This window comes from Rhea americana, unplaced genomic scaffold (assembly GCF_003343005.1).
Source record: "Rhea americana isolate MKP2758 unplaced genomic scaffold, rheAme1 scaffold_459, whole genome shotgun sequence".
In the NCBI taxonomy this organism is placed as follows: domain Eukaryota; kingdom Metazoa; phylum Chordata; class Aves; order Rheiformes; family Rheidae; genus Rhea; species Rhea americana.
In genome coordinates, this window is record NW_028186600.1 from 283,563 (window position 1) to 297,771 (window position 14,209).

Consider the following 14,209-nt stretch of genomic DNA (forward strand, 5'->3'; position numbering starts at 1 on the left):
AACAGTAAGAGTGGCTGGACAAGAGTTGTCAGGACATTTTTGGGTCTCTTTCCCAAGCAGTCCTCTGCATTGCTGAAGAGCCAATACAGAGAATGAGTACCTAGGAAGGAGACTTTTGCTTAGGCAGCATGGGGAAGTTGCTYACAGTAAGGTTAGCTAAACAGAGTTGTCTGTTGCCCAGGAAGGCTCAGAAATCTCCACTCCTGGAGGCTTCCCTGCTAGTTCAACAGATGGTCAAGAGCCATATTCTCAAAAGCAGATGTCAGGAGAATGCACCAACAAAACCCTTCAGTAACATCATCACCTTCTCTGTTGAACCATGCAGGACTATGTACTGCTGTCCAAGAAGAAACATGTGCTAAACTGCACATCTGTCCCTGACCTAAGACTGCTGAAGTGAAGAAGGGTCCTCCAATTGACTTCAGAGTTTAAGAATCAGCTCTCTTTTGGCTCTTCCTCCAGGCGAACCATGCAGTCTAGACCTGGGAAAATAGCTCAGCTACCTGTGCAGCAAACTATGGGATGGAGCAAATGTTTCCAAGCTGGCAAAGAGTGGCTTCCTAAGGCTAGCTTGGGCCAGACATCCAGGCAGGCAAGAAACCTATCAGCACAGTATGCAGTTGCCACCTGCTCCTCCCATGCACAGTTGATCTGGTACCCAGAAATGCTGGTTTCATAACCTCCTGGCTGTGGAGAACACTTAAAATGCCAAATTTTCTCATAAAGGTCACTTTTCCCTTCTTTCTGGTCTTCTATCCATTGTGTGCACCAAAGTAGGTGTCTCCCTTGGTGAGGGCCAGCCTAAAAACCCTGGAAGGGAGTGGGACAGCCTACCTGGCCTTCAGTGGTATCACCTCTCAGGCTTGCTGCTGGTTCAGTCGTGGCTTTGTTGCCAATCCTCACCAAGGGCCTGTGGAATTGCTCTGGGATCTACAGTTTAAGCTCTACCTACTGGACTAAGTAATGCCAGTCAGCCCTACTCAAGGCACAAATGACCTCCAGAGACGGTGGGGGGGAGGAGGTGGTCCAAAATGAGAGGGACTGCTTTCCCAGGCCCCTTGCAGGTCCCCATGCAGCCTCCTACAGGCAGTTTACCTCACTATGTCACTCACCACAAGAGGTCGCCAGTTTCAAACACAAGATGGTGAAAACATCCATGGTCTTACCACGATTTGGGCACTGTATATGCAAAGTTGCTTTCAGAACTCTGCATCCTCTCAAAAGTATCCTTGTCATGAAAGTTAGACCTTTCTCTTAAAGCAATTCTTTTGATAATGCCTCTAAGGGGTGTCTTGGTGGTATGCCTATGTGGACATCAGTCTTTCTCAGATCTCAGCCCCCGTCTTACTAACTTAGCAAGCCCAGGTGATCCTGAATTGCCAAAGCTGTCTTTATCTGTGCTTAGTGCAGGCTGCCTACACTGGGTCCATTATACTGTTGTGCTGGGTAACCATTAAAAACRGAAGTGACAAATTCCTAGGGACTCAAGAATGACATGGGAGGTCTTCATGTGCTAAGAGAGGAACAAGGTTCCCAACAGCCACCCACCTGCTTGAAGCAGAAATATTCACTTAAGTGCACTTTGTGTCTCAGACAATTTCCCTTCACAGTGCTGGGAAGTGAAGCACAAGAGTGTTTTTTGAAATGAATTGTGAAACAACCAAAAGTATTCCCAGAACAATATTTAGTGATGAGCTTTTCTGGAATAGCACGTAGCAGCAGACACACCAAGAAGGTAAGCAATGATTCCTTATGCAGCACTCATCCAAAACAAAGCAGCTGCTGTTTTCCTCTGCTGTTTCCTGGTGTGCACTTCACTGGARGTGGTCTGGAAAGCACCATCTGTCAAGGGATTGGAAGTTCTGTCGCACCCTGAGGTGTTCCTTGTTGGCGCTCTGTCCCAAGCCCAGCACCTGCACAGTGGCACAGCAGCAGCTTCCGAAATGGGCAGCCTTGGCCCCTTCGGAAACTTCTGAGGCTGGGCATCCTAGTGCATTAGCTTTGTCTTTTTTTYCCCCCAAACCTAGCAGGCATTCCTCCTTCAAATCTCTTGTCCAGGGGCACAAGCACACTCAGCACAAGCAGGCTGTTCTCTGCTTCCCTATAGCAGTGCCACAAAAGCCTCATTCCCCCCCACACACCCTACCCTTGTGTCCCAACTGCTACAACAGTCACTCTTGCTGTTGCTTCTGCCATTGCCTATCTCTGGTTCTTCCCTTCTCATTTACAAAGCAGCTACTCAGCTGTCAGCATTACCAGAGGCCTCTGTCTCCAAGGGCCATAATAGGCCCTAAATCATGGCAATCCTGGGGCTATGTTCTTTTGGAAGAGGGATGGAAGGGAAAGATGAACACTGTCAAAGTCCATCTATAATGTCTCAGCCTAAGAAGTCAGCTCTGCAGTTCAGTGAGCTCCCCTAAGCTGCTCACACCTGTGTAAATGACCAAGAGCCAGGACAGTGTAGAGGGCATGTTCAACAGAGCAGCATCTGTCCTGTTTCATTTAAAGGTAGCATTTTAGCCTCCCCTTCATCTGCTTAGTCTCTTCAACTCAATGTGAATTACGACAGAGATGTATATTTTCCAATGTGGCAGCACGCATCACTTTCTCATGACCCAAGTTTATTTCACCTCTTTTCTAACCAGCTGGTCTTCTTGTTGGAGCACATATGATGCCCCAGAGCACTTCAGCACAAGCCTCTCACCAGCACTGGCAGTTTCCTTAGTAAGTAGGAATATTCCTGTCTGGGAGAACAGGAAGCTATAGTATAGAGTGATAGAGAAGGCTTTTGCTCCAATCAGTGACAGAGAGATAAAAATTTGGATCACCTCTCCACATTTGTTTAGCCTGTCACCAGGTTCTCACCTTGTCCTTTTGCTCCTGGAATAGTGTTTGGACAAACTAACCCACYTCAAAGAAAATGCATATTGCTTACAGGAACAGACATAGGCAGATCCCCTCTCCCTTTGCTGTTGATAAAAGAGTGCTAAATAAGCTCCTGGTTTTGACACAAGAGAGGTCTTTTCCTCCTCGCTGGCATTCTACTGGCTCCTGTACAGTAAGCCAGCTCTTAGGTAAGAACAGAATTGATTATGCCAGCAGGAAGTACTAATACGCTGAGGCAGCAAGAGTCCAAGGTCTTACTTTAGGAGGAAGTCACAGGCAAGACTTGAGGGACTTGTTTCTACATTCAGATACACATGGTGGAGTGGCTAGGAGGAGGTTTTATGGGGTACTTTTCCTCTCAGTGGCAGACCTCCATCAGGAAAGGGTATACATCAGGGAGGGGTATAGACCCCTCCTTCTGCATCCAGTCCTTCTTGTTTCAGACCTCCAAAGCTGAAACATTAACATATTTTCTTCTGCATGGAGAGGTAGTGCAGTAAAAAGAAAGAAGGAAAGAACAAAATCAGTGAAAGATGATGCCAAGGTACCAATACAATCCCTAACTGTAGGAAACATTAAAGAGACATGTGAGAAACAAAAAAAGAGTAAATCCCATGCAGTCATTTTACAACAGATCTCAAGGAAGAATGCCAGGACTGTGTCATTTCTCATTCACTTTGACTAAAGGCAAAATAAAAAAGAAACAAATAGCCATTATGTGCTGGAAGAGTGGGTTTTTTACTGAAGAAGAAAGAAAGGGGGCAGTGGAATGAGAAATCTAAAGTGAAAAGTCAAGCTCAAAGTCAAGCTTGCACGTAGGAGACAATCTGAAGCTTTCTTGTGCCTTCAGGGGAACAAGCCATCCAAGCTTTCCAAGTCTGTGCCAAGAATCCCCCGATTCAAAGCTCCCAGATCTCCCCAGGTATCATCGCTGATTTGTTGGTCACTCGTAGGATCTGAACAGTGTTGGCTTCAACTGCCTTCTTTGGTGACTATCATGGAAGAAAAGCATGGAGGACCTCATCACATCTGCTGTCTTCGTTGTCTAGAGCTCACCTTCTGTGGCAGTTCATTTCTCAGCACTTCCAGGTAGCTGAACAATGCACATGGCCTTGTACCTTCCTGGATTTAGCATTTCTTAGTGACTGGTTGGATGTCAGCTAGGAAAACTGTGGTGATACTTGCTCAACGCTACTGCACCAAAGAGAGGATGCCACCAGAAAGGTCTTAGTGAGCTCCTTTGCTAAGCATCATTACTTTACTAGCTTCAAGTCCAGGGCAGAGGCAGAGTGTGCATGCTGATTGGCACAGCAGCTCTGCTGCCAGCCTGCTGCTATGAGGTCAAGTCACAAGATGTGATTATGTTATTGGCTTGACACCCTAAATTTGTGGACCAAGTGAAGCAGCAGGATTGCTGAGAGATTCCTGACTTCTTTCTCTGATTTATGAGAAGAGGCAGTGCCAAGTTCGTTCCTACTGATTTCTCTCAACCACAAGTTAGCCCACTATGCCCATTTATGGCTTTCTTGAACTTCAGTATGATTCCCAGGCCATCTCACAGCAGATTATTGGCAGTTACAGTTAGTCAGACAGGGTATAGAGGAATCCGCATGTTTGAYCAGGCAGAAAACTGCCAGTTGGTCTAAGATCTGAGAGTGTCAACAATAATTTGACGAACACCAGTCAGCATTTCTGTCCAGATTGTTTAAGCAAATTAGAACGTTTGGGCAAGGGACTGACCCAGAGGCAGAGGCTAACAGACTTTTAGTAGCTTCTTCTACTTAAGTAGACCAAACATCTCCCACCCCCCCCAAAAAAAATGTAAGCATGTTCCTAATTCGCCAGGAAAATCCATAGATGAAATAGTGCCCTTGGTTACCTTTGTATATAATGGAATTGAAGAAAAAAAAAACTAAGAAGAAATGGTGATGGAGAAAAGAGGAAGTCAGTATGTTAGTGGCAATTCTAAGAGATGGAATTCCATGGAGCAGGGGTAGAGGCCGAGGAAGGACCTGGGGGAGAAAGGTGGAGTCTGTATGTATGAGGATTAAGAGGACCATGCCATTCTTCTGGGGAGCAAAGGCACTGAAAACGAGAATGTCCTGCAAGAAGACTCTGCAGGAAGGGCAGATTACAAGATGGGACCTCTCTCCAAGGAGTGGAAAGAGGACACGACTTTCAGAAGTGTGACAAGAGGCGGGGGATGTGGGAAATCCTGTGGAAACGGAATGAATGCATGGAATATACTATTCAATTTTAAAGGTCAAGTAATGCCAAAAGTTGGAGGTTGTGAAGCACCATTCTTAGTAGAACGCTGTGTAAAGAGAGAGGATTCTTTACATCGGCTGGGGAGATGATTGCTAACAGACAAGAAGTGCAAGGGTTGTTAAAGGCAACTGAACTCCCTACAGAAATTGCCCTTATATATTTTATCTGATGTGGTACAAGAGAATAATCTAGTGGACAGAGCAGCTACAGCAGCTGCCTGTCAACCCATTTCTACAACTAAAATARAACTCACACAAGAATGGTCAAACATAGTAAGAAACAACACCAGTTAATGTACACCAGTATTGTTGATGTGAAAAACACCAGCAAAAATGTATGAAGACATACCAAAGAAGGAAAAAGAGATTTGGATAAAATAGGAAGCAACTGAAAATTATGAAGGAATTTGGACCATAGATCACAAACCCATCTTTCCAGTGAGCTATGTACTCCCCAAAGCTAGGTGGTATAATGATCATGAACACTGAGGACCATCAGTTATCACCTCAGAAATATTACAAAAGTGGGCAGCTCTGGGAGTTTATGTTATTGCAAAATGCATAACCACCACCTACCTGGTGTGCCAGAGGTTTAATGATACTTGACCAAAAACTGACCAAGGAAGTCACCTGTGAGCATATTTCCCTTTCCAATGCCTACATTCATGATGCTGAACTCCCACCTGTTGAAGGCTCCAAACACCTTCTCCTGATCGTCGACCAGCCAAGTGGTTGGGTAAAAGGCTAATTTACTAATTGTAAAGTAGATAGAGCCACAATAATTAAGGCTCTATTAAGGAAAATTGTTCCTCAATAGGGAGTACCGGAAACCAAATTTGGACTGAAGTACTCACTTTTCATCTGGAATCTTAGAAAAACTGTATCAAATGACAGGAATCCATGGAGAATTACATACACCCTACTGCCCTCAGTCCTCAAGACAGGTAGAAAGCATTAAAATTTCACCTACATGGGCGGCTCTGGGTGACACGGAACAACTGTGGTCTTTGACCCTTGTTGGTATGACTAATGCTACTGAGGCCAGGGGACTGATAGTTCCCAAGGCTGGAGCTGGAGAAGTATAACTAGGCCAGGGACAGCAGGACATATTAACTGTGTTGGTGCTGCCCATTACACCAACTCCAGGCTAGAGAGGCTAAAAGATGTGCAGTAACATTATCGGATAAATAAGGACTCTATTCAAACTAGCAAAATGATTAGGCTGCTAATAAGCTTAATCACTATTCAGATGGCTCACTCCAAAGTATCCATAGCAGAGTCTGAGATTATCCTAAAATTAAAACTAAAATTCATCCAAGGCCCAGAATGTGGTTGCATCAGGAGAGGTAGCTCAAACCACGATCTAGAAAATTCCAGATCATGTCCTAGAGAATGAGTRGATAAGTAACCTGTTCACCAGCCAGGAACTCTCCTCGTGGTTGAGCAGCCTAAGAGGTTCCCTGATTAAGATATTCTTACCAGTAATGATCCTACTGTCACTGACCTGTTATCACTTTTGCACACAATTGCTTACAAAATATAGTACTGTATTCTCTGCAAGGATGCCGGAGAATGCTGGAACAGGAACAATTGTAAGGGGGCAGGGATGCCCATACAAAACAGAAAGAGAAACTGCTGGATGTAATAGCCTTTGCTTAGCACTAGGAGTCAGATTTACTGAAGCCTAAGGCTGTGCTTTGCTGAATTTTTCACAAAATTGTCTGAGCCAGTTTGAACAAGGAGAGAAAAGGAGGTAAGAAAATAGCAAAACAGCTTCAATAATGACCAGTGGGAAGTGTAATTCCACCTGGGGACAATGGGGAATCCAACCATGAGTGAAGAAGTTATTACTTTTCGAACTATCATTGGTGCAAGAATGGACAAGAACTTAGCCCATAGGAGTATCAACACCAAGGGAATTTCCCTGTGGGGTCCCTTGGATGAGGCACCTCGCCTGAGTTGCAATACTAGTAAAATCATCATATGAAGGATTATTCTGCATGTTTTGAATAAAGTAGAAACCTAGGGGTGAATCCTGTCATGGGCCCTGGATTAAGCATATTGAACAGTCTCCCTAACAAGGAGCATTCTCTCCTTGTGCTTTTGTAGCAAGATATGGGGACAGAGGAGAGAGAGTGAAAAGGCTGAGCAACAATTCAGTCAGCGTGGGAAAGCAAGAAACTTGCTGCTTTTGAGAGCACCCATGAAAGGACAGTGCTCTGTATCAAACAACCGAAAAGTTTGGTTTTTCTTCCTGTTGTATTTTTCTAAATAAAATCTTCCCTTATGTCTTCCAGTCAGGAGCATTAGTCTGGGTTGCTATCTTGCCATGAACTTGTACTCGATACAGACAGGTGTATTCTGGGTTTCCCCAGTTGCTCCGTACAAGGATTTGTACATACTGGAAGGCTTTCTGAAGATCATTCTGCAAAGAAAACATCAGAGAAAGGAACATCATGACTGGGATGTAAAGAGCACCAACAGCCACCAGCTTACGTGCCTCTGCCAGGCCTGGCCCTGCTCAGGCACACAAAGCACGCCAGCGCTGCCAAGGAGGACAGCTTCCCCCCCTCCCCATCCTTCTTTTGATGGCCCTGCACAGACTCCTCTGCAGCTAGAGAGCAAGGTCCTGCCCTCGGGCAGGCGGAGAGAGCAGCTGTGGCAATGTGAGGCTCAGCACCATCAGGTGCCCACCTCTGCAGGCAGTGCACAGGCTCCCTGTGGGGCAGYGGCCAYRGGCRCCGTGGCTCTGCCAGAAGCAGTGGGCGCAGCTGGAGAGCTCTGGGCAGCTGCAAGGTCATGGCTCAGGCCCTGCCATCTTTCTACCTTTCTATACCACACTGGACGCAGCCTGGCCCTACAAGCCCCATGCATCTTCCTCGGCCATGGGTCAGGCCCCTCTGCCCCCACAGGCAGCCCCCTTGGGCACTAGCTCTGCCATAGACTTGCCGGCACAGTGGCCCTCCTCCCTGGCATTGCCCGCCCGCACTCACTGTACCTGCAGCGGGAAGACCTGCAGGGCCTCTCTTTCCGGGTCATACGTGAAGGTGCCAAGCAGAGTGGCTTCTCCTTCCTCGTCCAGCCCCTCCGAGACAAAGCACAAGGGCAGCAGGTCAGGCCTGACCCCAGCAAGGGCACTGACACCCACTGCTCCAGGACCTCTTCTCCGCCCGCCCTCGCCTGCAGCTCTAGCAGGAGCTTCCACAGGTTCTGGTGCAGCAGACTCTCCTCCTGCAGTTCTCCTCTGATGCCCTCAGAGGCTGCCCCCAAAGCACTAACCCAGCCCTCAGTGGCCTAAAACCAGCTGCCCACTTGAAATATCCCCCTCGGGCACTGCAGGCCTCAGCAGAGAGCAGCACACACACCTCAGCAGCTGCGCCGTGACAAGCCAGCCCCTCTCTGGGCCTTTCCCCACAGCCAGATCCTGGCCAGTTGTGCCCAACAGGGACTTACAGAGACCACGATATCTTTGGGGGTGCTGCCGATACTGCCAGATGGAGAAACCGTCTTGGACACATGCGCCACAGTGACTGCAGTTGGCCGTATTTGTGCAGGCAGCCTAATGACAACTTGCCCCTGAGAGCCTCGGAAAGACCAGCACCACCCTGGAGCAATGTCCGGCTGCAACCAAAAAMCAAYRGCAATAAATGGTGAGGGAGTGACGAGGACAAGAGCACTAGTGGCATAAGCCGAAGGCCAGGCAGCTCTTTGCCTATGCATTGTATTCTTGCTCATAGAGGAATACTGCTGCACAGAGGGTAGAGCCCTGGGCTCTGTCCCCAACTCTGCAGGAAGCACCTAAGGCAGCGCTGATGCTTTCGGCCACAATACCTGCAAAATAGTATCTGGGGGGATGGCAGGACACAAGAACCGGAAAGCCCAGCAGAGCCAGCTGTCTTCCCAGGCATAGCTGCGGGAGGTTCTCTGCACATCAATAGTGGCACCTGAAAGGGAAAGGAGGTCTTGCTGTGTGCACAGCAAAGGACAATGCAGCCGTTCCCTTGTGGTCCGGAGCAAAACTCCATGGAGAGCAAGAAAGCCTCCCTGTGAGCACAGAAAGTTTTGAGGCCAATGCCAGAGGCACCAGCAAGCAGCCTGAAAGAAGGATGGCAGGGGAGTCCCCGAGAGCCCCTTGGCCATGGCCTTGCTTTTCGACCCTCACATGTCACCATATCKGCCTCCGCGTTGCTGAGCAGTCCTTTGGCCTTTGCACAGCCTCCTTTGGCAAGTGCTATAAACAAGCAAGCACAGGAGAYTTGCCTTCCTGTGTCCATATCTGCAGTTTTCAGAGCCCAGTTTGGCATCTGCACGGAGCCTTCCACAGTCTTGTCAAACAGGTCCGTTCGCATTTGCTCAGCTTGCTGGCAAAGACAGAAAGGAGCACAGAAAACCACCACCTCAGTGGGCAGCTCTGCATGACTACTGAGTCCTAGCACGGATCCAAGGAAGAGCCTGTGTCAGCAAATGCCCTTTGCAGAGCTCATTCCAAGAGCTCTGAGGCACAGTGTTTCCTTAGGAGGGACACAAAGACTTGGGACATCCCTGTCCACAGCCCTAGWGCGCTCATGGGTCACRTCCCAYACYTCYGCCTGCAGCCTCCATGCTCTCTAACTCRGGCCCTGCCAGCACCCGCTGGTCTCAGGAGGGCACTTGTGCCYCACCACTGCTCCAGAGGCCAGAGSTAATAGAAGCCTTGGCATACCAAGGCAAGGATGTCAGGAGACCTCTGCTGCCTGAAGGGACCTACCTGCCTAAAGCTGCTTAGGAGAAGGGGCTTTAGAGCACAGAAGCTCCACCAACAAGCCCCTGGGAAAAGCACGGGGGCTCGGGCAAGCAGGACAACCCCACTAGCATCCCCAAGATGGCTCTTGTCAGAGCTGCTGCTGGTCCAAGCCTTCTTGCACAAAAGGTAGCATCACCTCTTTCATATGACCAAGCTTCGCATTCAGGCGAGACACCTCCTCCTTCAGAAGCTGTATGTGCTTGGTTTGTGCTGCCAACAAACTCAGCAGCTCCCTGCAGAAAAGCCAACAGCAGGTGTTAGAGGTGCCCAGCCCCTCCCAGGAGCCCCTCTCAAGCTCAGAGAAGAGGTCCATGTGCTGGGGCCCACTTTTCTTGTCCCAGTTTAGCAGTRCTTCCCTCTACCCTCCCTCCAGCTTGAGCAAAAGGCAGACACAAGAAAAAGGCAGGAGCCCTGGYGAGGGCCAGCAGCACATGCTCAGCTGACACTGCTCCATCACGTCTGTCCCCCACCAGTAAGCATCTCACTGTTTGGCCTTCAGGTCCGGGACAAACCATCCAAGCAGCTTCTGAAAGGCAAAAGCTTTCCATTAGCAGGGGCGTTACCAGACCTGCCAGGGCTTCCCAAAGAGCCTTCTGGAGGAAGGTATGGCAGAAGCTGCTGCCTGTCTTGGGCAAACGGTAGCTTTGCAGAGCCTCTCACTGCAGGCCACTGGAGCCTTTGGGCCTTCAGCCATATCCAGCTACTACCAGCAACTCACTTTGGCAGGAGCTGCCTGTCCCACAAAAACAGGCACTGACCTGTGGCACTTCTTTTGCCCACATAGTCTGGCTTGGCAGCCACACCACACAGGGAACAGCCACTGTAATTCACAGCACCAAGGAACAGCTATGTTACTTGGATTTCACATGAACCCCAGAGTCCTGAGGAACGCAAGGATTCGTGACATCCACTCTCTGTCCACAGCCCTAGTGTGCTCATGGGTCACGTCCCATACTTCTGTCTGCTTCGGCGTTTGCAGCCTCCATGCTCTCTAGCTCAGAGCCAAAGACGAAAGATCATGGCAGGTCCAGGTCTCAATGCCAAACCTGAGATCAATCTCCACCAGGCCACTGCAGCCAAGCAGCACTTTGTCCGGCAGCCCCCCATGAGCAACCTCCTGCCACCTCAGTGGGGCAGACCAGAAGCCACCTCACCCCCTTCCAGCCCCCTTTTACAGGACACATTATTGGCACAAGCACTGGACCTCAGAGTGTGTGTCGGAGTGTAAAAAAGCCATGACTAAGCCTCCCTCTGCCCCTGCCACTCCTTTCACCTGTGCCCACGGCAGGAATCCAGGCTGTCCCGGGGTAGACTGCAAGCCAAGTGGCAGAGCTCGTTATCTGTAGTCCCTGCCTTAGGATTTCCTGTTACAACTTCAGCCCTAACACAGCAATAATCTGAGTTGTGTAAGACTGATGGAAGAGGTAATGTCTGCTTGAAGTATGGTGCCTCAAGAGTTTGTGAGGGGATTGGACTTTCTTTTGGGTTGAATGATGAGTAGATCCTCTGGGTGTGGAATGGGCCAGTGTGTGAGTTGTATGAGACTTGCATTCAGTGCCTTGTGGTTGTTCCAGGAGGCTGTTGCTGGGGATCACATGGTGTCCCATGGTTGTTGTGGAGAGCTTTTTTTCCTAAGTGTATTTACTTCCTCCTTCAACAATATGCTCATGTGCTCCAGTGGGCTGTGGCTTGGATGGAACACCTATCTTACATCTGAATGTCATGATTTTTGAAGTGTGACCCTTTCTCTGACTGAGTAGTTACTGCTCAGGCGAGTACTGCAAACCACAAGGTTAATGCCTGCACCACCATTGCCCCTGCGCGTTGTACRTCAACAGCTGTCTCGGCRTGCRGCAACGATTAGCAATCACAACGTATCATTTCCRATGCCAGGTAGCATTCAATCAATCTGTCAGTATTTCCACAGCACGGGTGGTGGGTGGCTGATTGCTGCCACAGACCCGTTCTTCTGCACCTGGGTASCAGCTTCCCAGGCCTGTGCCTGGGAYCTCACGAGAGGTCTAGGGGAAGATTTATTCTGTGGAGATCTGTGACCCTGGCCAAAGCTTTAGCATGAGGGTGGCCTTGAAATTCGTGTAAGYACTGGGCTATGGTGGCAATTCCACGGTTCAAGCTGTGGATTTAAGCTCAAGCTTCCTCAGTTTCAGTGGCTACTACTGGGCTGTCATCAGCTTTGTTATAGATCTCATCATCTCATCTCCACCACTCTGATGACAGCATCTGCATGGATGTTTCATAGAGCTTCTGCCATGGTGTAGAGGATCAGGTTAGAGATCTCTCAGGCAAACTTGATGGCCATAGGCCCTGATAGTGTTTTAGATAACAAGGGCATGAAGTTTCTCAACTAGAATGTAACTGGCATCCAGCTAGCCATAACCATTAAGATAACAACTGGAGGTCTTCACTACCTGAACAGAAGGGACCAGTTTGACCTGAATAGTAAAACTGATAAGCATGACAAACAAGAGGAAGAGCCAAGTCAAGACTCATATGGAAGTTCCAGCCAAGAATTCAACTAAAGGTCATCCTGGTATTCCTAGTATGACACCAACCTGCTGCTAGAGATCCCCATGACCCCAAAAGACAGCCCCTCATAGACTCAATGTGAATGTGTAATAATATGCAAATATATAAGCAAATTCCCAGAAAAGTAATGGATACTCAAATTAATTGTAATRAATGAGGGGTATCAGACATAAGCTCAACAATTCATGGGCTTGGGGGTTGTATTAGGTGGAAGGATCCCTTACGTCCCCGGCACCAATTAAAGGAATGCCTGCTTCTTAATGCTGCATTGGTATTAAGGAGTTTTATTTTCTCATCTTTGGTAACAATGGGATGCACCCACAAATGCTGAGGTAGCTAGTGGATGTTTTTCCTAGGCCATTCTCCATCATCTTTGAAAGGTTGTGGAGAACTGGAGAGGTACCAGAGAACTGGAAGAGATCCAGTGTTACTCCAGTCTTCAAAAAGGGCAAGAAGGGGGACCCAGGAAACTCCAGGCCAGTCAACCTCACTTCCATCCCTGGAAAGGTGACGGACAGCTCATTCCAGATGTCATCTCCAAATATGTGGAGCAGAGGAAGGTGAACAGGTGTAGTCAGCATGGATTCAGCTAGGGGAAATCGTGCTTAACCAACCTGATAGCCTTCTATGATGGAATGACTGGTTGGGGAGACAAGGAAGGCCAGCAAGGCTTATGACACTGTCTCATTACAGTCACTGACACATTATAGTCCTGTTTGTTCYAGTTGAGGTCAGGGGGACTGACCTGTCTGTTGTGGCATGGAGGGTGCAGCTCACGGGATCTTTGGATCCGGAAATAGGTGTAACCCTTAATGACTAGTTACAGCTATGCAGCCTTATTGATACAGACACTCACATTTCTGTTATTAATTAGTTTTATTGCCRGGGACCACTTCACTCCAGCTATGTTATGTCCATGGATTCATGGGACTTCCCTCAACGCTCTCCCTAGCTGCAGTCACCTGTGACTTGCTAAGAGACAGACAGGTGGAGGAACTGCAGTCTTAGGGGACTCTGACATCCTAGGCATGATCTTAGGCACCAATCTTTGCGTGATGCTTAAGGGAACATATTGTGATCGGTGGCTTTCAACTAAACCTCCCACTAGTCCAAAGACTCGGAGGAACATCTTTGCTACCCTCTATAACCTACATTGTTAATCTGATACACTGTCCTGTAAACCTGCAAGCCCCCCAAACAAATCACTTTTTCCCTCTCAGAGGAGCAGGGAATAATCATCCATACCCACTCCCCCCTTTCATAGTTCTGTGTCACCTGTAGGCCAACCCAAAGCCTCCTAGTGCCTGACAGTTGACTACAGAAATGGAAATTCCACCTCTTCTCCTCCCCATGTGGCTCTCTGCAGAGCTGCTGAGGTAATCAAGGCCATTCACTGAGCTTCTTAGATGTGGATGGTGCTGTTCCATGTTAAACATTTTTTCACATCCCAACATGCTCCAAAGACTGAGTTTGCTCTGCTTTTATTTGGCATGCAATTTTATAACCTCTACTCATTTGCTTCGTGGCAACTGCAACAAGTCCACGACCRCTCACAACCTCTTAGCTGCAGCACTAGCCAAAATCCTTCCCACTCCTGAGACCTCCTGTCACCAGGATATCGATGGTATCCTGTTGGACATCCCACTGCACAAAACTTCTACACAAGAGAATACCCAGTTTGTTTTAGTCCTTTGGGAACACTATGATCTTTCCATTCCCCTGAAAA

General features: G+C 48.3%; 1 protein-coding gene across 1 annotated transcript; it reads right to left on the reverse strand.

The window, feature by feature from the left end:
- Positions 1-7,437: 7,437 nt before the first annotated feature.
- On the reverse strand, positions 7,438-12,529 carry LOC146589437 (SUN domain-containing protein 5-like). The gene is made up of 7 exons (XM_085316229.1): positions 12,510-12,529; positions 10,073-10,169; positions 9,435-9,514; positions 8,985-9,102; positions 8,607-8,774; positions 8,152-8,238; positions 7,438-7,578 (listed from the first exon to the last, which is right to left on the reverse strand). The coding sequence occupies exons 1-7, from the start codon at positions 12,527-12,529 to the stop codon at positions 7,438-7,440; spliced, it is 711 nt and encodes a 236-aa protein (XP_085172355.1).
- Between the last annotated feature and the right edge of the window lie 1,680 nt (positions 12,530-14,209).